The sequence below is a fragment of the Tenrec ecaudatus genome, chromosome 18, assembly GCF_050624435.1.
Source record: "Tenrec ecaudatus isolate mTenEca1 chromosome 18, mTenEca1.hap1, whole genome shotgun sequence".
Taxonomy (NCBI): Eukaryota; Metazoa; Chordata; class Mammalia; order Afrosoricida; family Tenrecidae; genus Tenrec; species Tenrec ecaudatus.
Window position 1 is genome coordinate 29,009,192 of NC_134547.1, and position 25,673 is coordinate 29,034,864.

Here is a 25,673-nt window from a genome sequence, read left to right on the forward strand (position 1 = left end):
AGTGCCCAGCTACCACTACCAACTTCTCTCCAAAGGATTGCCTCAAGGTCCTGGATAGAATGGGAGAAACTGTGGAACGGAACTCAAAATCATCAAAGAGATTACCGTAGGTTTACTGGTCAACTAGAGACTGGTGGCGCCCCCAAGGCTATGGCCCTTACCCTCCAGGTACTGAATTGAACTTACTTGCACATCAGAATAATCAACCAGTTAAGACCAAGGAGCAGCATTTACCTAAGAACAAAGTTCCGGAGGTTAGGAAAGGAGGAGGAATGGAATAAGGAAATACTAGGAGGAAGTGGGGTATATGACAGAATCCCAATTGAGGGAACTACAATGGATGAGTTGAATCAGAATATACATGAATTGTTAAAAGTAAAAGTATGGCCTGCTCTGTAAAACTTCACCTCATTCACAATAAAAACCTTAAAAAAAATCATTAGATCCTCAGATGACCAGCTCATCTCTCTCAGAGGAGACATTCTGTCTTCTAGAAACAGCACACATATGAATGAGCAAGTCTGGGTTGCAAGTAACTGAGAACTCTTCCACTGTGCCACCCCTCCACCCCCACCCCCCTCATACCCGCTGCCATCCAGACAATCCCCACTAAGAGCAATCCTGTACAGCGTTTCCAAGGTTATAAATCTTCATGGAAGCAGGTAGCCTCACCTTTCTCGATGGAGTGGCAGGTGGGTTTGCACCACGAACCTAGCCCAGAATACCACAGGAGCTCCAGCCACTAAAGCGTAAGCAAATTACCCCCTGCCCTTCTGGTCAAAAGGAGTTTGCAGGAGATGCAAGTAACTGCACATGCTGGTTCCAACACCTCATGATGTCAGGGCTCTGCGTCAACATCTTTATCGTTCTTTTGACTTCTCCCCTGGAAAGAGGTGGGAGGTGAGTCGATGTGGTGAGGTAGGAAGAGAAAGAGCAAGAGAGCAAAGATGCTCTGATTCGGGAACAATAAGATACGAGATTGGAAAACAAAGAGAAGGAAGAAAAAAGAAGTGGAAACAGGAAAACCTAATAGTGGTACAAACTGACTTTTACACACAGGAAGGGTTAACATTCAGCTTTAAGAGGTTTGCTTTGTTGTGATGTAAACCCAGACTCTCGGGAAAGATGACTCAGACAGTCTGGGCTCCAGGGACCTGAGCTTTGGGGCACCCAAAGGGACTTATTATACATTTGGGCCAAGGATCATAGAGAAACCAAGAGTCCTAGATGGAAGAATTCAGAGCGAGAGGTGACCGACCATGAGATGGCAAGACCCAGGAGGATGCAGAAATCTAGCTGTGGAACAGGGGTCAGGCCTAGCTATCTTTTGGGGCATGCAAGCCCACTAAGTACAGATAAAGACATATGTCACAGGAAGGGGTTGCACTATAGGTAATACAGTAATGAGAGGGGGTGGTCTAGGGACATACACGCAATAGGAAGAGGAGGGATTGGGGGTATACATGTGACAAGACAGTGGATCCTAGATTTAGGATGGCAGCTTAGCTTTGACCTGTTCTCTGGATCTCCATAGGAAGCATTATCAGTAGGGTGTAAACCCCACCTACTGGAACCAAATAGATGACTCGAGGCCTGTCCTTTGTTCCCAGCAGCAGGGAGCAGGCCCACCCTTGGTCTGGTGGCTGTGTCTTCAGGGAGGATGTCTGTAAGCACCTGACCTCCCCCCACAATGATGCCCCATCATTTTGACGGCCCATAGTTTTCTATTAGGGCATCTGTCCCACATAATATCTGCTATTCATGAGCGTCCTCCCATCTCTGGGTCCAGGTACTTGGTGCTCCGTCTCCATGAAATGCCCTTCCTCAGGACCCTCACGCATCCACTTCCTCCTTGCTACTCCGTTCTCAGCTCAAATGCTGCCTTCTCTTTTAAGGCCCTCCCTGTTCACACCCCCTGGCACCTGCTGCTAGCTCTACACCCGGTGGGTTTGTTGGGTAGCTCTAGCGTAGGGCTGGGGGATGTCCGTTAACGCATGCCCAGAGAGCCAAGCACGGGAACAAGGATTGGCGCACTGCGCATGCTCAGAGGCTCAGGTTTCCCGCAGGTGGGCATGGTTGGGCGCTAAACCTGGATTGGCCCACCTGGGCTAGGTGAATGCAATTCAGCCAATGGGGTCGATCAGGGGTCATCCACCACGCCTCCCTGTGGAATCCTTGAAAAGGCAGGAGCCCAGAGTGGAGACAGACTTTGTCTGTGTGACGCTGAGCAGTCTCTGCCAGGCTGCATGGTCGGGAGGAGTCCTATGGGTGCCGTGTAAACCTGAAACTTCTTCTAACTCTCATAAAACTCACTTGGATCACGAGCCAGGCTTCGGCGTGAATTCTTTCTCATGCGGGGCCAAGGACCGAGGTATAGATCTAGCTCCAGAGAGATCTAACAGGTTCCTCCATGTCTCATCATTGAGGATGAATAGTTTGCTGGTTTCTGTCCCTCTGCATATATGTGTTGGCTCCATTAGTGGGGCATCTCAGTCTGCCTCACCACCACTCCACCACCACTCTGGAGAGCTACTTAGTGCTGTACCCATGTCCATCTGATCCATTCCTACCTTCAAGTAGAACTTCCGGCAGCCTTCTCCCACATCCCAAATAGCCACCGTCTTGTCATAACCTCCAGACACGAGGAAAGAGGCTGCAACACAAAAAGGGGCTTTAGGAGGGCGGTCTTCCCCAGCCACGTGCTTCCTCCTCTGGTCAAACTGAAATGGGCTGAAGCTGTGCTGCCAAGGGCCCCGTGGCTCAATCGGAGGACAGTGAGGCCCCTTCCTGGGTGCCTCCATGGGCCCCAACCAGACATGGTATCTCAGCCCAATACAGCCAAGGAGAGAAGCGGGAGGGGTAGTGGAGTTGTAAGGCTGGCCCAGACATCAGATGGCATTTAACGAGGAAAATTTGTTCCAAGGTGCCCTGGTATTTCTCCAAATTAGCCTTGATTCTGTATGTACTAGCTGGGGATCAGCCCTCTCTCTCACTTCCCCAAACACAAAACAAGCCCCACTCACAGCTAAAGGAAGTATGACTTTTGGCTCTGGGTGCAAAGAACAATCATCGCAGGTTCTTTCACTGTTGCTGGACGCCCATGGCAGCTGCCTGTCATTGTTCCTGTTCACATCCATAGCCTCTCTCACTTAGCAGTTTCCTGGGGGAAACCAACCCTCGCCTACATTCAGCCCCCTTGCTCTGGAGGAGATGATCCCAACCCCTAGCTCTCAGGGGATGTGAGTCAGCCAGACCCGGAGCCCTTAAGCCCCTGCTAAAGTGCGATAGGCATGTGGCCCAAGTGAAGTCAATGGGTGTCTTCCTCAGAAACTGTACTGGCACCATCTGAAGCGGCCGGGGTGGATCCTCAGCCATCTTTGCCTTCTTGAAGAGAGAACCCAGTGTAAGAGGAAAGCTGAGCTGAGGGACAGAAAGAGTTGAGTTCCTGACCGTGTTTGTATGTCTCTAACCAACCATGCTGAAGCCAGACCTACTCCTGGACTCTGCCATCACGCTATTGTTAGGAGTTATTGAATAGCTTCTGATGAATATTGACGCTATGTGCAATCAATGAAACACTGCCTGGTCCTGCACCATCCTCATAATTGTTCCTTATGTTCGGGCCACTGCTGCGGCCACTCTACCAATTCATCTATCTCATGAAGGCTCTCCTTGATTGCCTCCCTCTGCTTTACCAAGCCTATCGTCCTCTCCAGGGGTCGGTCTCTCCTAATAATGTCCCTCCTGATAGCATGTCCCAAGCACGTAAGTTGAGATTTTGCCAACCAGAGTTCTAAGGAAAATCTTGGTGTCCTTCCAAGAAACATTAGTTCCTTCTGGCAGTTCACGATCCATTCAGCATTCTTCGCCAATGCCGTCTTTAGAGGATCCCATTCTCTGATCTTCCTTCTTCATGGTCCAGCTTTCCAAAGCATACGAGGCAATGGACAACTCAACCCCTGGGTTGGGTCAAGAGCACATTGGTCTTTAAAGTAACAACTTTGCTTTTTAATACTTTAAATTAGTCTTTGGCGGCGGATTTGCTCAGAGCAGCACATCATTTGGTTTCCTGACAGCTATGCGTATGGAAGGAGTTGTGGATCCCAGTAAATGAAATCCTTGACAGCTGCAGTCTATTCTCCATTATGTCGTGATATCACTTCTTGGTCCAGCCGTAAGGAGGGTTTGCTATCCTAATGTTCAGGTGTAATCTGTAGTGAAGGCGGTGGCCGCCACGCTTCATCACTTAATAATTTAAGTCCTCATCCCTTTGAGCCAGCAAAACTGTATCTTCTGCATATTTCAGGTGATTCACGAATCTTCTAATGCCTTTGCAAAGTCAATAAAATACAGATAAGCATCTTTCTTGTATGTTCTGCTCTCAGCCACAATCTGTCTGGCATCAGCAATGATATCCCATGCTCCACATTGTCTTCTGAACCCAAACTGGGTTCTGGCAGTTCCCTGATGTCCTGCTACAACCATTTTAAATTATCTTCACCCAAGTTTACTTGCATGTGCTATTAATGATATTGTCTAATAATTTCCTATGTGTTATATTTCATTTTTTGGATGACTTCCACTTTTCCTAGATTTATACTTCATACATTCTGATGTGATTATGAAAGTTTACAACGGTTTCTTCTCATTTTGAGTCCTGCCACATCTGCAAAGGAAGGTCCTGAAAGCTTTACTCTGTCAAGGCCATTAATATGTTGATTCTGCCTTGAGAAGGCAGCTCTTCCCAGGTATTATTTTTAGTGTCTTCCAACATAAGGAACTTATCTTCTGGCACGATACCAGGCAACGTCCCACTAACATGCACAAGATTTACACTGGCCTTCCCCCCCCCCACCCCCAAGACTACATCAGTAGGTCCCCTTCTTCCTTGTCTAGCTTAGTCTGGAAGCGCCACAGAAGCCTGTCCAAATGTCTCTGGAGCCACTTGAAATAATGGCGGCATAGCTTTCAGCATCGCAGCGCCATGCAAGCCGCCACCGTGCAAAAGACTGACAAGCAAGCAGCATCACCGGCGCCAACAAATTCCTTTTGTTGCTTAAGGCGTGCTGCGTTAGTCCCTGTCGCCTGTAAGCAGATGTCTGCTGATGGAGCTCCCTCCTGACTCTTTGTTCTCGTGGAAATTCATCTCCGTTCATTGCTGGTGTCTTCGGAAAGCGCCTTACTGTATCTTATTGCACTGGGGAAAGTGCAGCTGCAAACATGGTGAGACTCGCTGTCCCAGCCCTCCCACGGTCGCCACGTCCTCCCCCAGGCTAGGTGCTCGCTCACCGTCTCTGGTGAAGCAGCAGGAGCTCACGGAACCTTCGTGGCCCTGCATCAGAGTCACACAGGCCCCTTGGCTTCGGAACTCCCCTGTATGGACGTTCCATATTTTCAAGGTCTTATCCCACGAGCTTGTGCAGAGGAAATGGCCGCTGAAGGTGAAACAGCAGTTTGAAATTAGATTGTTATGTGCCCTGAAACACAGATGGAAGGAGAGCATGGATGAGCACTTCACAACTGGGGCATCTGCGGGGGTTCGTGACAGCAATGCGAGGGAGGGGAGGGGGGTTGAGTCTGATCTCAGGTCACCCAAGGGGAATATTCCTTTGGGTCGCGACATCCCAAGGCCCAGGTGTTCATTTCAGCTGACTACAGCACAGTATCATAGACTTTACCAACCTCTGCAGCTTTGACTAACTCTTGGTTGTGGGAGGGCTGTCTTTTGGACTGCATGATGTTTAGCAGCGGAGCCACCTCCATTTATGATAACTAAGCATGTCTTCAGATCTTATCACGTGCCTACTGGGGGTACACATTGCCCCTAGTTGAAAACCATTGCACTGAGTTTTGAAGAAAAAAATAGCTTAATTGAAAAAAAAAAATCCATCAGTGGCAGTTGATGGACTAACAAACCTTTTCGGGTTTGGTGTTGGATCACAATACAAAGGGGTTCTCTCCTTCTTGGCCAGAAAAATGAACCTACAGATTCAAGAAGCTGGGTGTACCCCACACAGACAAAGCCAAAGACATTTACACCAAGACACAGCATAATTAAACATCTGACAGTGGGACACACACACACACACACACCTTGAAAACAATGAGAGACAAATGGTACCTTACGTACAGATAGGGCATAAGCCATTCACACGGCAGCACATTTCTCATAGAAACCAGGGAGGCCAGAAGGAAGTAACACATTTGCAATTTTCAAGTGCTGAAACATGAAGATCTAATTGTCCCTCTAGATTTCTTTTGTTTGTTTGATTTTATTTATTTATTTTTAATCATTTTCTTGGGGGCCCATACAACGCCCATCACAATCCATACGCACATCAATTGTGTAAAGCACATTTGTACATTTGTTGCCCTCATCGTTCTCAGAACATTAGCTTTCTACATAAGCCCCTGGCATCAGCTCCTCATTTTTATCCCCTTCCTGCCTGCTCCCCACTCCCTCATGAACCCTTGATAATTTATCAATTATTTTGTCATATCTTACACTGTCTGATGTCTCCCTTCACTCACTTTCCTGTTGTCTGGTCCCCCAGGGAGGAGGTCACATGTAGATCCCTGTAATCGGATCACCCTTTCCACCCTACCAACCCTTCAGTCCCTCTAGAGTTCTATCTCCTACAAATTTATCTATCAGGATTTAAGAGGAAACCAAGACATTTTCCCAGGGAAGGAAAACTAAGAGAGTGTATCTGCTTCAGACCTAACGAAAAGAGGGCTAAACAAGCTTATCCGAACAGAAGGGAAACAGAGAGGAGCACCCGGAGAATACCAGGAAGGAAGAACTCTCAGCGCACAAGAACATGGCTGGAAAGATGTCCCTTCTCCTTTTGAGTCTTCTAAATCAGGTGTAATGGTTTTAAAAACGACCATGAAATTCACAAATCCACTAATTACAAATTTCCCAAAAGCTAGCACGGTCAGCGATATAATTTGCAGGTCTCAATGCAAAAGTAAGACATGCAGCCCTTGGTAAAGAAAGATTAGGAATTTCCCAACTTGGGTAGCAGATGATAAACCCAGCAGGGCACCTTCGAGCGTGGGAGCCTGCGTGACCATGCGGGCCGTGCACCCGAAGCCAGTTCTGGGCTGCACCCTGGTGATTTCAGGCAGCAATGCTTTCTGGTTAAGAGCTACAATTCCAGAGAAATAAAAAATTCGGGTAAATAACACATTGAAAAGCGTCCAACATGCCTTTGGATGTTTCTCATATTTACCTTGTCCATTACCAGTGGTCCAAGCTGTGTCCACCTTTCCCGCCTCCTCTTCTCTCATTCCCACAACCCAATGGTTCTAAGGAGCATTGACCAGGCTCTCTGTGGTGGCGAGAGCTGCGCTCCACCACTGCCCCTCCTTCTGGGGCATCTCATGTGGACCTAGATGTTCATGGAAGTCCCTCTCCCGTAACACTCACCGTGGAGCCATGTATTATCTTACCCGATCCTCACACCAGCCTCATGAGTGTACCCTTGCACCATGGGAGAGGGTCTTTGTACTGCATAGAGCTTTCATTGGCTGATTTCCTGGCAGTAAATCTCAAGCCCATCTCAGGCAGGAAACTCCACTGAAACTTGTTCAGCCTCAAAATGACATTCGAGCTGCCACGTAGGAACCCCACCTTTCCAACATCTCCCACATGGAAAGTGAGATTCTTCCACCAAATCTCCATGGCCTTGCCCACCCATCCCACCGCCATGAGTGGGCACCACTGTTTTCTTAGCTTGCAAATGATGAAACTAAGGACCCAGATCACACAGCTAGTGAGTGGTGAATCCTGCACGGACATCTCAGCTTTCTGGGAAAGGCTGGCACAGGCCACAGCTGGGTGGGTCAGGCATGGGGACACGGTGTGTCCATATTCTGGGCTCTTGCCTCAAGGTCTGTTGGAGAAGGGCTGCCCCACCGCAAGGCCCCAAATCATCAGGTGTTCCTATGTATCAGGAGGTGCTGGCAATTCACGCTTTGTAGGAGCTCCACACAGCGTTCTCCAGTGTTGGCTCACCTTAGAACAAATGTATCTGACACCCAGCCTCGCCCACAGGCCACACTTGGTAATTTCCCTGTGACCTGCCTGCCTCCTTCCCTTTGCCCTTCTCCAGGCTCCTAGAAGGCCCCGAAGATGCCTCCATGTGGATGCTGGCTCACAGGCCAATGGTTTAAGGATGTGCATGTGGGGGGCCAGGAGGGAACACCAGGAACACTCTGCCCCCTTCTCACTTCCTGATGGTGAGCAGCGTGGCCTGGGATGTAACATCCAAGATCTTGACGGTTCTGTCCGCTGAGACGGAGGCCACCTTTCGGCTGTCATAGTCAAAGCAGCATGATGTGATTAACCTTTCGTGGTGATCTGAGACAGAGAAAAAGTGACTCATGGGAAAGTAAAAGGAAATAGAGGAAAGAGCAAGGGGCATTTATAGAGGTCTAAATACAGGTATGTACATATGCAAATATGGGTATATATAACGACAGGGAACTAGATCTATGTACATATTTATATGTTAAGTAGTAAGGTAGCAGACATACATTTGGTCTCTACTCAAGTTCTCCCTCAATGCAAGAACACTTTGTTCTAATAACCCAGCATTCTGTGATGCTCACCTTCCTGACATGATCGCTGAAGACAAAATGGGTGCTGCTTAAGCAAATGTGGTAAAGAAAGCTGATGGTGTCCAGCTATCAAAAGATATAGCATCTGGGCCTTAAAGGATGGAAGATAAACCAGCAACCATCTAGCTGAAAAGCAACAAAGTCCGCATGGAAGAAGCACACCAGCCTGTGTGATCATGAGGAGTCGATGGGATCAAGTATCAGACATCAAAGACCCAGAACAAAAAATTATATCAATGTGAATGAGAGGGAGGGTAGAGTGGAGATCCAAAGCCCATCTTTAGACAATTGGACATCCCCTCACAGAAGTGTCACAAAGAATGTACGAGCGAAATAGGGTGCAGTCTAGCACTGATGAAACATACAACTTTCCTCTATTTCTTTAACGCCTCCTCCCACCATCCCCCCTGCGACTATCATGACCCCAATTCTACCTTACAAATCCGGCTAGACCAGAGCATATACATGGGTACAGATAAGAGCTGGCAACACAGGAAATCCAGGACAGATAAACCCCTCAGAACCAATAATGAGAGTAGCAATGCCAGGAGGGGAAGGGGAAGGTGGGGGAGAAAGAGGGAACCAATCACAATGATCTACAAATAATCCCCTCCCGGGGAGTGAACAACAGAAAAGTGGGTGAAAGGAGACATAGGTCAGTGTAAGACATGGAAAATTAATAATAATTTATAAATTATCAATAGTTCATGAGGGAGGGAGGGGGGGTGGGGAGAAATGAGCTGATACCAAGGGCTCAAGCAGAACGAAAATGTTTTGAGAATGACAATGGCAACATATGTACAGATGTGCTTGACACAATGAATGTATATATGGATTGTTATGAGTTGTAAAATGATTAAATAATAATATTTTTAAAGAAAAATAAAAATAGAATGATTGACCATAAAAAAAGAACCCTGCGACTGTGACCCTTAGGTACCCTTCAGGTCTGGAACTGAACGTATAAGGGGAATAATCACCACGGGGGAATAACCAACCACTCAAGATGCAAACGGCACCATTTACCCAAAGACAGGCTCACAAGGGTTAGGGAAGCCAGGGATAGAAACAGGAATCGGGGGAAACAGGGTGTTGTGGGGATTGCTATCAGGGAGATGAAACAAAATGTGTGTGGATTGTTGAATGGAAACAGTTCTGTTCTGAAAACCTTCACCCAATTCACAATAAAACATTAACAAAGGAAAAAGAAAAGACCGACTCTTGGCCACATGAGTTTACAAAGGAACAGTGAGTGCTTCTTCATGTTTCACAAGCAAGAGACTGAATAGAATCTGAGGAAAATCCATCTTGGGTACCTGTCTCTGCTTGTATTACATCAATCTGTGTCTCAGCCTGAATGATGTGACTTGTACAATTACCACTTCATCCCCTAAAACAGTGGTTCCCAACCTTCCTAATGCTAAAACCCTTTCATACATTTCCTCAGGTTGTGGTGACCCCCAACCATAAAATTATTTTCATTGCCACTTCATAACTGTAAATTTGTTACTGTTATGAATCATAATGTAAGTATCTCATATGCAGGATGTATTTTCATTGATACAAAATGAACATAACCACAGCTGAATATAAAAAGACTGATCAGCATCCAGATTAAGTTCCCATGGTACAGATTTTTTTTTGCAGTGATGATTTTACATTTACCCAATAATTAAAATTCCTAAAGTGTCATTTTACCTCTAATACTGCTACTTTCAACACAGTAGCTGCTTTTAACAGAGTAACTGCTTTCTACACAGTAGCTGCTCTTTAGACATGTGTGACTGGTCTGCATAAGTACATTATGGTGCCAACCCTGTCACATACACCTGTATTTGTCTGAGGTGTGTGTGATGGAGCTAGCGTGATGATATCATCATGCCAGGTACTCATATATGAGTGTATCTGCATGGGGGAAGACCCGCCTGGAGACAGATAGAGGAGCAGTGTCTCGGTTCCTAAGACCATTGGAAATATGTGTTTTCTGATGGTCTAAGGCAACCCCTGTGAAAGGGTCGTTCAAGCCCTGTGACAGGTAAGTTTATTGTGCCAACATGGCCAATGAACACATGTGGGATTAATTGAAGTATGGAGAGATAAATGTCTCGGCAAGCCTTGCCTTTCTTGTCTCTTGCTCTTTGATGATCAGACCAGTGTGCAGCTGACTTAGCTTGTTCTGTGCCTCAATTTGCAAGCTACACTACCTGTGGGACACCTAACCCGTGGACTGTGTAGCTATAGTTTGAGGTTCCTTCACAACTTGCTTCACCACGCTACTGGAGTATACATTTCTTGAGCTGGGAACTGTCAGACCCTGTCATCTGGCTGATTGTTGGGGACCTGCCTTGCTGTTTGCTGCCTGTGGCCAGATAGCCTGAATTGCTCTACAGAGGACTACCCAGCGAACCTCAAGACTTGAAGGACTGCCAGTGCATTAGCTGCCTCACAGAAGTGAGTTGCACTGAGCCATTTGTACTGCTTTATAGATTAATTAGCTGTTTATTTCTTATGTCATATATATATAAAATCATTAGTGTCCTGGTTTTATTTCTCTAGAGAACCCTTGTCTAGCATAACCCCCAAAGGGTCCGCGACCCACAGGTTGAGAACCGCTGCCCTAAAATGATCTAAAGCCATTGTCAGTCGAGTGCTGAGTGGCTGTTCCCAGGGCTAAGAGAACCAAGCAGGAGGGCCATGCATACTCACTTTTAATGTGTGCGATGGTGGTGGCATTGACTGCATCTGTTATATAGAGTCCACAGTCCACATCCAACGCAGAGACCATATACTTGCCATCAGGAGAAAACTTACAGGACACTATGAAGTTATCATGCTTGATCTTCCACTGAAATGGCCAACAAGCAAAAAGGGGTTTCTTTCTCGATCTTCAGACTGCTTGGTGATGAGAAAAAGCTTGTACGTATCCCCTGTTCCATATGGTACCCACAGGTCCCATGGGGTCAATGAGCACTTGTGCATATAGAAACTGGATTTTTAACTTAAATTTTAATTAATTAACAAAATGTTTTCTCTTTTCACTCTTCAGTCATGTGAGACACTGCACTAGGACCATGTCTGGGACCATGAATATGAGACTCACTTCTAATGAATATAGAATATGGAAGATGTGTTAGTTGGGGTGGACTAGAGAAACAAATCCATAGACACTCATGTGTATAAGAAAGAGCTTTATATCAAAGAGCAATTGTATGTTAAGAAAACATTGCAGCTCAGGCCAGATCAAGTCCATATGTCTAATACCAGTCTATAAATTCCTCTTCAGATTCACACAGCACATGCAATGACCCTGAATGCAGGAATATCACAGGCCAGTGGGTGGACGGTCTCGTGGATCCAGTGGCAGTGGAAGCATCTCAGCACTGGCATGGGTCTCCACGTGGCTCCTCCGGCTCCAGGGCTCTAGCATAGCTCCATGTGTCTTAGCAAGAAGATGAAGCAGAGTCTGTATCTGGCCTCCAGTGCGCTATTTATCTCTGTGGTGCCTCTATATGAGATCATCAATCTGCAACCTGATTGACAGGATAGACTCCACCCCTCCACAAGTTGACATCAGATTATGTGGCTACCACAGCAGACTAACGGACAAATATTGTATTTGTTCTTGTTATTGTTAAGTGCCATCAAGTTGATCCCAATGCAGAGTGACCAATGCTTAGTGTCCTATGAACACTGCCTGGTCCTGAACCAGCCTCACAATAGTTCCTATGCTGGAGCCTATTGTTGTGGCCACTGTGGCCCTCCACCTCATCGAAGGCCTTTCTCTTTTTTGCTGGCCCTCTACCGAGCAAGAGGTCCTTCTCCAGAGATTGGTCTCTCCTGACCACATGTCCAAAGCATATGCGACAAAGTCTAGCCATCTTGGCCTCTAAGAAGCATTCTGGCCATTACTTCTTCCAAGAGAGATTTGTTTTTCCTCTTGGCAGTCCAGGGTACTTTCAATATTCTTCGCCAGCACCACAATTCAAGCAAATACATAGATTCTTCTTCCTTATTCAATGTCCAACTTTCATATGCATTTGAGGTGATTGGTTGAAAATAGCATGGCTTGGGTCAGGCACACCTTAGTCCTCAAAGTAACATCCTTGCTTGTCAATACACTAAAGACGTCTTGTGCAGCAGATTTGCCCAATGTAACACATCTTTCAATCTTTTGACCGCTGCTTCCGTGAGCACTGGCTGTGCATCCAAGTCAGCGGAAGCCCTCGACAAGTTCATTCTTTCCCCCAGTTATCTTGATGTTACCTATCGACCCAGTTGTGAGATTTGAGGCTTCTTGACACTTGGCATTGGCGGCTGCAATCAACAAGTGTTTCCAGTCCTCCTCACACTCCGCAAGCAAGGTTGTGTCGCTGAGTGTCACAGGTTGTGAAGAAGCCTCCCTCCGATCCCGGGGCCTCGTTCTTCCTAGAATCCGGCTTCTCTGATGATTCGCTCAGCACACAGATGGAATAAGCAGGGTGAGAGGATACAACACTGACACACACCCTTCCTGGCTTTGACACATGCAGTATCCCTTGTTCTGTTTGCACAACTGCCTCGTGATCCGCGCACAGCTTCCATGTGAGCACAATGAAGTGTCCTGAACTTTCCATTCTTCTCAAGGCTGTTCATAATTTGTCATAATCCACATAGTCGAATGCCTTTGAAAATACTACATAATCTCAGTTAAAGCCAGTGTCTACAATAGACACATACATCGGCAAGATTTAGCAGCCATTCCTGGAGGTGGGGGAGAGGGGACGGAGGAGTTACTGCTGAAAGTATGAAGAGTTTCTGTCTGAGGTGATAAAAGGGTTTGGAGATACATAACGATCATAAATGAAACCAATGTCACTGAATTATACACAGAAAAATTGTTAAATATTTGTGTTTTCATTGATTTAGTGGGAAATCTTTCTTTTTTGATCATTTTATTAGGGGCGCATACAACTCATCACAATCCATCCATACATCAATTGTGTAAAGCACATTTGTACATTCATTGCCCTTATCATTCTCAAAACATTTGCTCTCCACCTAAGCCCCTGGCATCGGCTCCTCATTTGTCCCCCTCCCTCCCCACCCCCTCCCTCATGAACCCTTAATAATTTATAAATTATTGTTTTGTCATATCTTACACTGTCCAACGTCTCCCTTCATCCACTTTCTGTCTCATGTAGATCACATGTAGACGGTCACATGTAGATCCTTGTAATCGGTTCCTCCTTTCCAACCCACCCTCCCAGTATCACCACTCACACCACTGGTCCTGAAGGGATATGTTTCGCCACAATAAAAATCTCTGTTTTAAAGAATAGAGACAAAGTGATCTTTTGTGACTCAGTCACACGGGAGCATCATGGCGTCCTCTTGGCTTTTTCCTGGATTGCTCACTCTGGAGGATGTTAACAGCCATGACCTGAGAATCTTCCAGCCATCCCACAAGGGGGGACTGAGGCCTCCTGCCAACAGCTAAGGAAGGTGCCATCTTGACAGGGCATCTTCAGACTTTCAAATGGCAGCAACCCTGGATACCAGATTAACCCTAACCTCATGAAAGACAAGCCAGACCACCTGCTCCCAGGTTTGGGACCACCAGAAGCTGTGTGAAATAAATAAGGCTTGCTATTTTAAGCTGCATATTGTGGAATAATTGGTCAAGTAGCAGAAAATAACTAATTCAGTCAGGGAAGTAGCAAATGGCATGATTGCTTGTGGAACAAAACTAACAAGAGGACTTTTAGGGGTGTGAGAGAAAAACACCCCAGATGGAAAATCTGGCGAAAGACAAGAACAATGTCTTTCCAAAGCTGAAGTTAGCATTTGGAACAGGGCTCCTTGTCGGGAGGAATCGGTGCAAGCCTTGTTTCCAGTCACAGGCTGGGCTTCAACATGAGAAACCGTGGCACGCCGCGTGTGACGTGAGAACCTGTGCGCTCTCATTGGTGCCTGGGGACGGAGCTGACCCTGGTTTGCGGACGGCCAGAGGCAACTTAATTTCCATGTTGTTCAAGTTAGCAATAAAAGAATAAGCTATCTATTCTTCAAAAAAGGAAGATGTGTATTAAAAACATGTGCTGTGGGAAGCAGAGAACAGGAAGAGAGCGGATACAGATGAATTCTTTATTCTCATACATGAAGAAGAAGCCGGGCAGCTGGGTTTCTGGGGTGGAGGGAGGTCTTCACCCTCGTGAGTTGGAGGTGAGTCCCAATCACATTCTCATGATTAATATTGTTCCCCACTATGTCCTCCCATGATAGTGCTGCCTTAAAGTCCCTCTCACAGCACATGGCAGATCACTATCAGGCCGGCAGCTTTAGCTATCGAGGCAGACACGAGCTATTGCTCTCTGGGCTCGAAGACAGCCACTCCCCCTGATGTGTCCCGGCACTGGCGTTAGGTCACTCCTCCAGTGTACTCAGGGACCTTTAGAGTTAGGGTATGGACCATTTTGTTACATATGTGGCTACCTGTAATTAGGGGGGGCTTGCACACCCCTGAGTGTATATAAGCCTTGGTTGGAAATATATTCTCTCTCTGTGGACCTGGCTCCTGAAGTCGTGGGGGTCCCCGAGGTGAGCACTTGCAGGCTTTATCTTGTCTGATGTCTCTTTAATCAGACAATTACACAACCGCCCCATGACCCCATTCAATTGTGGGGGCTGGCACCCCACAGTGCACAAACTGTCCTCATTACCTAAACTCCAAACCCATTGCCATCAACTAGATTCCAACTCAGAGTGGCCCTCTAAGACAGAGTTGAACTGCCCCTGTGGGTTTCGAAGACTAAATCTGTCTGTTTGCTTGTTTGTTTGTTTGTTTGTTTGTTTGTCTAAAAGTAGCTTATATGCCACAAAAGAATTGAAGTCAGTCTCAACGTTACTTTTCCTCCATGTATAACCACTCAGACACAGTGTTTAGGTCTCTGATGGGTCAGGAATCTGCCTCCATGTGTAACCACTCAGACCAGTGTTTAGTTCTCTGATGGGTCAGGAATCTGGACGGTTTTTAAGGTTGTGGTCCTCCTCTTTTTTAAATTTTATGCATTTCCCTTCTTATTTTTGGATAACACATACAAAGAAAGGCATACACTTTGTAGTTGTACAGACCATCTCACCAAAGCAGTCCCAGGACCCCACTGAACCCTCCCTCCCCACCCCCCCATGTGGCTACTTCTTCCCCTTCTCCTTCTTCATTTTTCTTTCCCACCCACCCTCCCCTCCTGACTGCCCTGTCCCCATCTCTCTCCCTGTCCCCACAACCCGACTTCACGTAGTCTTCAGAGTATTGTCCTTTGATGTGAAAACCACTTTTCTTTTTCTTTCTTCCTTTATAACAATGATGTCCTATCTATCTTTGTGAAATGGACTCACTTTGCTGAGCCTAATGGTCTCCAAGTTTGTCCATCTCATGAGGCGCTTGACAGACCCGTCGTTGTTTGTAGGCATGTGCAATAGTTCATTGTGTGTAGGGCCCAGAGTGTGTTTATTCGTTCCTCCACAGATGGTGTTTTAAAACTGTTTCCATCTTTCTGTTATTATAAAACATGATGCGCACCTGTCTGTTCTTGGTTTTGTTCTTTATGTATTTAGGGTATATACCAAGTAGCAAGATGGCAGGAACAGAAGGTGTTTGTATTTGCATTTATTTTCTGTAGTGAGCATACAGTTCTTCAGTCCTATCAGCGATGGATGGGTGTTCCAATCTCTCCACAGTCTCTCCAGCATTTAATTTCTGGTTTTTAAAAATTTTGCTGAGAATGTCAGTGTGAGGTGCTATCGCATTGCTAATTGTGTTTCTCTTGCGGTTAATGAACGCAAGCATTCATCTCTTCATATGTTTGCTAACTGCCTGGGTGGCATCTCTAGTAAGTTGTCTGTTCATGTCTTGTACCTATTTTTTTATTGGGTTATTTTTACTTAAGGTGTCATCATTTTCTATAGAGTTTTGAAATTAGCCCTTCATCTGACATATCGTTGTCAAGTAAGATTTTCTCTTTTTACAGTTTTATTAGCACTTCATACACATGTCATACAATTCAATAAGTCAGTCCTATCAAGGAGACTTGGTCAGTCATCACCATAGTCATTTCTAGAACATTTTCTTCTTCCTTGTATTCATCGTTATTCTTGGAAGTATTATTTTCCTAATTGTGGCAAAAATATACACAACAAAACCTCTCCAATTCCACAACGTTTAACTGTATCAAGTGTTTTCCCCAATCTGTGGGTTCTCTTTTTATTTTTTTAATGAAGACTTTGGATGTACATGAATGTCAGAAGGCCCCAGGCCTCGATTTGGTCTTCTGTCGTGTAGGTGTTTCTTCATCATGTTAGTAGTGTGCCTGTGCCTTGGATTCCAAAATAAACCAAACTCGTTGCCATCGAGTCGACGCTGACTATAGGGACCCTAGAGGACAAGGTAGAACTGCGCCTGTGGGTTTCCCGAGTGTAACTCTTCATGGGAACTGAAATCCCCATCTTTCTCCCATGTATTAGGGCCTTTAAATTTGTCCCCATATTTTTTCATTGATGATCCTTATGGTTCTAGGGTTTATATTTAGGTCTTTAATCCTTCTAGAGGTCATTGTTTATATAGTGTGGCATATGGGCCTTATTTCATTCCTCTGTAGAGTTGAGATCCAACTTTTCCAGCACCATTCTTGAAAATCAGGCCATCTCTTCAACACTTCACATGTTTTGGTCCTTTGTCAAAATTGAGGTGTCTGCAGGTGCTTGGTTGTATTAGTTGGTTCTCTGTTCTAATCCATTGGTCTCCATATCTTTTGTTGTAAGAGACTACAAATCTTTACAGGAGCAGGTAACTTCATCCGTGTCCCTCAGAGAGGTCGGTGGATTTGAACAGCCGGCTTTGTGGTTAGCAGTCCAACGCATAACCCATTATGCTACCTGAGCTCCTTTCCCCATGCTAGTATTGTCAATAGTAGAGAAAAGTGAAAATCACATCAGTGCCCTAGAACAAGGAATGATGAAATATGAGGTGGCCTGTCTCTACGGAGGAAGCTAGGGGTCCATTAAAAAGAGAGACACAGATGTACCCTTATGCACAACTATTGTTAACTGGGAGGGGGAATGGACTCAGGGCCTGAAAAGTAGATATATGATGATATCATTTTGGTTAACAAAATATATAGACAGGAATTCCTATGCAAACAGGTCAATAGGAAAAGAGACACCAAGATCCGGTTAACATGCATCTCTGGTAGTGATGCCAGGCAGTAAATTACCGACATGGACCTTCTAGCCATAGCCTTTGCTCCTCCCAGAAACAACCTTCATTTTCCTCATGGGTCTGCATAAGAAGGGGGGGAAGAAAGTGCTGGTGTAGTTGTGACTCTTAACAGTTAGCTGTGGTTGCCATCCCGATGGGTATAAAATGGGCCATCGTGGAAGCAGAAAATGGAGGTATGATTACCAGTAAGAGAGCAGAGCCAGGATGGCGCGTCCTTCAGACTCTGAGAATCCTGCACATCACACCACCCTGGTCTAGGAGGCAGCCTGACCCCAGAGGACCTGCACCAGAACCAGGAGTCAAGCCTGAGGTGGAGTGGTGGACTCCCAGCCAACAGAGCATGTAACCAGCGCTGAGGGATTTGGGACAGCAGGCTAGTTTGTGGAGTAGGGTGCCTCTGGGAACTTAACTGGGGGAACTGGGTTTGCTGGCCCAGAGAGCTGGAGTTAGATGCCTTGCAGCTGAGGCTTGTGGTAGAGTGGCATACCCTTCGGGAGCTATTTTAAAACTCACTGCCATTGAGTCAATTCCATCTCATACTGACTTTATAGGACAGCGTGGAACTGGCCCTGTGGATCTCTATCTAAGACCATAATTCTTAATCGGAGTAGAAATCTCATTTCTCTCCCGAGGAATGACTGGTGTTTTTGAACTTTTGACTTTGCAGTTAACAACCCAATGTATAGCCACAACACCACCAGAACTCCTTCTTGGTCATTTATTGGGAGCCCTGAGAGGGCTTTGTAACATTTTCTGAGCAGGGCAGAGTCCAGGCTGAGAAGCTGAGGGCTAGAGAGAGTCCTGCCGGCAAGCCCAGCAGAGGATAAACTGTCGTGACTGACCAACTTCATCTTGAACATTTCTCGCCTGATTTGTAACCTGTTAATTGCCCTAACAAATTCCATAAATCTTGAGTATCCTTTGTGAGTTTTCTGGGGCCACTGCCATGAGTCTAGAACCAAACTGAAAAAATTAGAGCATACTGTGGGAGAGATGGTGGTATCAGAATTGGTGAGGAAGGCTGGAGGGAAGTCTGTCTGACCGCTGCTTGGTCAAAATCAGTCTTGGGAGCTGCCGGAGGTCAGATGCCACCTGCGGGCCATTTTCTCATGTGGTTTATATTTTGTCTTGTTTTGTTACCATAGCTCCACTCTCCAATCCTTTTCCCAATTCTGACTCCCGCCAGCCCTCCCACAGAACGTCTGTCTCTGCTTGTTGTTTGTTGTTGTTGTTGTTGTTGTGCTGGGTGCCATCAAGTCACTTCTGACCCAGAGCTAGCCTATGAACAACAGAAGGAAACCTGCACCAGACCTGCAATTGCTCCCCTGCCTCAGCCCCTGGTCGCCGCAGCCAGCATGTCTATGCAGCCTTCCTCCTTGACCCTGCCCTCCACTTGACCAAGCACGATGTCCTTCTCCAGGGCCTGGTCTCCCAGGTCCGTAAGACAAGTCTTGCCATTGTTGCCTCTAAGGAGCACTTGGCCATCCTTCTGCTCGGTTCATCGATGACGGTGGGCTCCCGGAATGCAGAATCCACACTCGGCGCCATGGGGTTAGGAGGGAAGCCACAGGGTACACGTGAGCAAAGTGGGACACAGTTAAGGGCCAAAGGAAGTCAAGGGAGAAGCCCTGGCTGCGCTGAAGATATTGGCGGAAAACAGGGTTCTGGGATTGACAGAATACAAACAGAAATCATTCAATAAACTGAGGCAATGGGAGTTGTCTTATCTCAACTTGCTAAAAAAAATTAAATGTACAGTGTATATAAAATGGCCATGGCATGAAGCAGAAAAGTTGTCTTTTAAGGAGAGCAATAGGAAGAAGGGAGAGGAGAGGCCGGAGAAGTGTTCCAGGCTGGGGTCGAAGGAGTGTTCCAGGAGAGGGAGACCCTGGGGCCTCTGGGAGGAGGAGCGGGAGGGATTCTGGGGACCAGAGTTCTCAGACTCCCTGCTTGGACTGCGAGCAGTCCTTCAGGGATGCAGCGAGGGGCGGCTGGGAAGGCCTGGAGACCTTGCCTTTTGGCCACGCAGCCTTTGCCCAATGCTCTCAGCCTAGTTTCCTGCCCAAATCAGACATCCCACGTTCCTATGCAGCCTGGCCCAGTGTGCCCTGGCCCCTCCCCTCCTTTCTGGGCTCAGTCCACATCCTGCCTCTTCCTGGACACTCTCTGCCCCAGCCCCTACCTCCATCATCTGCATCTACTGCTGCAGACCTGGCAAGCCAGCCACAGTCCCTGTAGCCTGCTGTCCACATCTGTAACAAAGTGCTCCTCTCCTCCAAGCCTGGGCCTTTCACCTCCTCCCCACACCCCAACAGGCCTGGACCAGCCCAAACCTCCTGCCCACTGGGCAGACATACGTACCAGCAGCTTTCCTGTCTCAAGGTCCCAAGCCCTGACGGTTTTGTCGTAGGATGCTGCCACAATTCTGAAAATAAAAAGTGCACATACAGACCCTTCATAACAATAATTGTGACAGTTTCTTGACAGAAAGCAAACCAGCAACATTGTATATTCTAAAACTGAGATCGCACGTAACAATATCCTTATCTTTCAAAAGATGCTCCAGAAAAGGTGTTTTGTGAAAATGTTCCTTACCAGGTTTCGTACTGATAATGAGGAGCCCTGGTGTCATGGTGGGCTATGCATTGGGCTGCTAGACAAACCCAAAGTCAGTGGCTCAAACCCACCAGCCGCTCCTCAGGACAAAGATGAGGCAGTCTGCTCCCATAAAGAAGTACAGCCTGAGAAACCCGCGGGGGCAGTTCTACTCCATCCTATGGGGTCGCTATGGGTTGGCGCCGACTCGATCACAGGGAATTGGGTTGGGTTTGGCTTGATGATCGCTATTCAACGAGTGTGGTCTTCGTTACTGAAGGAAGAGGGTGGCCTCATTCTCAGGCTGCCCACCTGCCCTCCTACCGGGAAACCTCAAGCAGGAACCTTGGGGCCTTGAGCTACATGAGCCCTCTCAGGGGGCCTCTGGGTCTGACTCAAAGGCAGAAGGCTACACGTGTGGTTTCCACTCTGCAGAGACTTCACCTGGACCCTGGAGGGGGCACGGGGGCTGGCCAAGGAGCTTTAATCCTAGAATCATTGAAGAAGAGAGCCAACACCAAGGCACGATAAAGACTCCCTCAAGGCCATCGAGTCAGATCTGACTCATGGCAGCCCTAAGGCCAGGGCAGAGAGCCCGAGGGTTTACGAGACTCAGGAAGAGTCTCTTCTTTCTCCCAAGGCATCGCCCTCAGGCACTCAAACATGTCCTTTTGCCTTTGGGCTTTGAAAGGCGTCACATCTTCATTCCTATTATGGGCCGCTTCCTTCTAGGGGTGACCTCTGATTCACTTCCCTCGCTGCTTGCTTATCCTTTTCCAGGCAACAGGCCTCCCAGATGGCTCATTTCTTTCTGGAACATTCGGTAAAACAGCACAGACGACCTTTGTCGCCTTATGTTGCATGTTTCAGAGGCAGTGTTTGTCCTTTAAGGAAGATGCATTTGCAGGACACAAATTCCTGACAGGTTTGGGCCAAGCTCTGGAGTACTGGGCCTGTGATCGCCTGTGCGCCATAAGGGCATGACTGAGATCATGAAGTGACCACCCTGGCACATAGGATGACAGAGAAGAAACTCCAGACTGGGAAACTCACAAGGGCAATTTTACCCTGTCCTATAGGGTTGCTATGAGTCAGTATCAATTCAATGGCAGCACGTTGATTTTTTTATATCAGCCACAATGAATGTCATTTTTCTTCACACTTTACAGTTTCAAAAGGTTAGCCCATCGATTCCATTCTCACAGCAAAATAAAAGGGGGGTGCTGTGAAACAATAAGTGAGAATATGGTTGTCTTTTTCTTTAAAAAATAAAAAGCAGCCGCCTGTCCCAGCACGCCTGGCCTGTGGTCCTCCCTCCTGGCCCTCCCGCTCCCTGGTTCGCTGACCAAAGCAAGTCAAGCGGAGGAAAGGTTACCTTCTGCTGTCGGCTGTGATGCTACACTCCAAGACGGGCGCTCGGGGATGAGGCTCAAAATCCCGAATCACGCATCCATCCACAGGATCCTCAAAGAGATGAGAGTGCACAGGGCACAGTGCGTCAGCACGGCTGCTCCACCGGTCTGCAGCGCCCCCACGCAGCCCCAAAGGACAAAGCACTTTCCAACATCTGCTGCCAAGAGCAGCAAGACCCCCCCTTGCCGACCTGGGCATCGTGGGAAACTCCCCACAGCCCCACAGCCAGCGGGTGGAAACGGGCCATGTTAGACGGGAGCCTCCTCTTCCAAATCCAGTGATATGTTTAAAGAACTTAAACAAAGTTCACTCGCTTTGCCCAGCAATTGTTCTCCAAGGAGTCTCTCCTGATGGAATAGCCAGAAGCCCTGTCAAAGGTTTCTGCGTGAAAATACTCACTGTACGTTATGGGTCACGGGCAGACCCTGGCCGTCTACCGGGGACTGGTTCACACGGCTGTTCAAGGTCATGCTGAAGATGACCAACTAGACATCGTGATGAGAACAAGGCAAGGTCTAACAGAAGAAGAGTCACTGGGTGGCAGACACCGCTCACGTGCTCGGCTGCTGACCAAAAGGTCGGGGCTTGGAGTCTCCCCAAAGTTTGTCTCAGAAGCACAGCCCGGTGACTTCTGGAAAGTCAGCCGGCAAACCCTGAGGAGACTCTTCTGACACACGGACTGAAGTCAATTCTGGTGGCCGCCAATGCGAGAAGGTGACTGCTGAGGCAAAGATAGAATCCTTTTGTGCAAGAACTGTGGTCAGGAACTTTTCAGGAGATGCAAAGAAAATGGGAAGAAATCATGAAAAGCAATGCTACAGTAGAGGGGGTGCCACAGTGTGGACTGGCGATGGCGGGCTTGCATCAATGCCCTGGAGATACAGAGACCGCTTGGCAGTAGGTCCCCACGTCCTTCTGTGGGAGCAAGGGCTCTGCGGAGTGGAAGGTTGCCAAGACCACCCTTTCAGGTTCAGTGCTTCGCCGAAAGACTCACATTACGACGTGCCATCGAGTCAGTTCCGGCCTGCGGCGACCCCATGCCCAACAGAAGGAAACACTGCCCGGTCCTGTGCCATCCCCACAAGTGCTCCTGTGCCGGAGCGCCTCGAGGCCGCCACTGTCAGTCTGTCGTGTGAGAGTCTCCCTCTACTTCAGTGACCGTCCACTTAGCAAGCATGCTGTCAGAGGACCCAGTATGGAGTCGGCCGTCAGGGCTAAGACTTATTATAGTGAAAGGATGCGAATCCCATCAGCACAGGTGGAAGGTGCCTGGAGCAAAGTCTGGAGGAAGCCAGACACCTTCCAAGAGTTTGCCCACAGGGGAGGCACATGGAACACACTTAAGTCCTCCAGCAATCAATACAAGACCTCCTGTGTCATTGAAGGGGAGCACGCCTGGGTCTAGAAATCCAGGGGGGTTATAGGCTACCTGCACCTAAATCCCAGACCCACGGAGGAAGCAGGTGCTCAGCCCAAGTTCCATTTTTTGCACAGTCTAAGCACAGTGAGCCATCCTTACCATCTAGAGCAGTGGTTCTCAACCACCCTAATGCCAGGACCCTTTCATACAGTTCCTCATGTGGTGGTGACTCCCCCGCAGCCATGCAATTATTTTCATTGCTACTTCATCACTGAAAATTTGCTACTGTTATGAATCGGGCAACCCTTGTGAAAGGGTCATTTAACCCCCAAAGGGGTCGCGACCCACAGGTTGAGAACCGCTGATTTAGAGCAAGGCTTATATCAGCCAAGTTCACAGATGTCAGGCAAGGGCCATGCTTTCCAAGAAGAGCAGGCTCATGCCTACTTGGTGCACTTTGTTTGGCACGGACCCAAACCTCAAGTCCGGCTCTCTGAGATTTGAAGCCAGGCCTGGCTATACCCACCAGGCCCTAATCAAAGCCCACCTGCAGGAAGCACCTCTTAGAGAAATTCACCAGGGGCAGGCGACCCCTAGTCTGTTTGTCTGAGCTCAAGAGCCTAAGGGCTCTGGCCTCCCTAGTTGGGTTATGCTCAAGAAGAAAATTGTGACCGCAAACTAAGAAACTAGCCCTCTTGGGGCTCTCCTGCCTGTGCAGGCCTGGGGTAAAGCAATGGCAGGGTGCCAGCGTCCTTGTCCACGGGGCTGCACTGGACGCAGGTGGGGCATCAAGTGGCCAACAGAAGAAACAAGCACCTTGGACAGGTAAGACAGCTGCTTCTTCATGTGGCGTTGGAATCAGCACCCCCTACCCACCCACCTTTGTGGACTCAGTGTAAGGGGTTGCTTGGGGTCTGACTGAATGAATCGGGGAGTGGGAGTCTAATGAAGAAGTGGAAAAGTCAAGGACATGTGGCAGTTTTTCTACCCTAAGTTCATTTTGATTACATAAACAGTGTTTCGGTATGGCCCCAATTTTATAAATGTGTGTGCGCGCGAAAGAGGAAACTGCATACCCACATTGTCACAGCAGGTAGCTCTGGGGTGGAGACAGGGATGGTGGCTGTATTTTTCTTCTTTGTGTTTTGATGCCTTTCTGTAATGAAATTACCATCAGCTTTCTTCACCACATTTACTTGTTCACCCTCTTTGGCTTCAGCGGTTGTGTCGGGAGGGTGAGCATCGTAGAGTGCCAATTTAATAAAAGAAAGTATTCATGCATTGAGGGAGTGCTTGAGTAGAGGCCCAAGGTCCTTCCGCCACCTTAATACTAAACCTATAAATATAGACACATAGATCTATTTCCCCATCCTCATATATATATTTGCATGTACATGTCTTTGTCTAGACCTCCATAAATGCCTTTGACTCCTAGCTCTTTCCTCCATCTCCCTTGACTTTCCTCCTGCCCCACTACCATGCTCCGTCCCCACCTGGGTTACAGCTATACCTCTTCTCTACATAACCTTACCCTTGATCATTCCCTACCAGGCCTGCCACTCCCCCCTCACTTCCATTTTGGGTCCCATGTTGTTCCCTTGTCCCTGTGTTTGTTAACACCACTTCCTTACACCCCCACCCCCACCTCGCCCTATCCCAAGTCCCCCGGAACTGTCGGTCCTGTTGTTTTTCCTCCAGATAGTTCATCCAGCCTGTCCTATTCAGACAGACCTGTGGAGACACTAACATGCACGAAAACAAGACAGAGGAAAACAAAGCAACAGTATACAACCAGACAACAAAACAACAACAACAAACCACTGACAAAGAACAAAACAAAACACTTCACAAAAGAAAAGCTTGTAGTTCGTTCAAGGATCGTTTGCTGGCCCTTAGGAGCGTTTTCCAGTCCAGTCTGTTGGGTCACCACGCCCTGGCCCCAAGGTCCACTTTCAGCATTCCCTGGAGACCTTGCCACTCCATTCCCTTGCTGTTCCGCTGCACTCCCCCAGTGCTTTGCCTCGGTGTGGTGGGATCAGGTCAGGTGCAATTCCCACACTGTGTCTCCAGTGCTGTCCCCTGTATCGCCCTTGGTCACTGAGGGGCATCATTTCTCATAGTGGGGTCAGCCATGTTGTTCTCTCTGTGGACTGGCTGCTCTAATCAGGAACATCATCCTTATGGCCTGGTGGGCCTGGCTGTGCTCCACTCTCTCCTCCTCCCCCTTCATCTGCTCCCGTGTGCTCTGATCAGATATGTCCATCTCCCAGAGCTGCAGAGTCAATGCAGTCCTTTGAAACAAATTCTTCTCAGGGGAGGGGTACTAGTTTTTCTTATGGCAGATTCAATGTGCTGACATATTAGAGTGAGATGAAGAATGAATTTTTTTCAGCTTCTGTTATGGATTGTATTCTCTATAGAGAAATG

The 25,673-nt window shown here is 47.6% G+C and overlaps 1 protein-coding gene across 1 annotated transcript in view; it reads right to left on the reverse strand.

The window, feature by feature from the left end:
- The window catches only part of WDR88 (WD repeat domain 88), a 55,110-nt gene that overhangs the window by 12,802 nt on the left and 16,635 nt on the right, over positions 1–25,673 (reverse strand). The window contains exons 3-8 of the mRNA XM_075536691.1: positions 21,849–21,937; positions 20,240–20,303; positions 11,332–11,470; positions 8,236–8,365; positions 5,290–5,477; positions 2,571–2,653 (exon numbers count right to left, since the gene is read on the reverse strand). Coding sequence (XP_075392806.1) covers positions 2,571–2,653; positions 5,290–5,477; positions 8,236–8,365; positions 11,332–11,470; positions 20,240–20,303; positions 21,849–21,937 — 693 coding nt within the window. The remainder of the gene's footprint in view (positions 1–2,570; positions 2,654–5,289; positions 5,478–8,235; positions 8,366–11,331; positions 11,471–20,239; positions 20,304–21,848; positions 21,938–25,673) is intronic.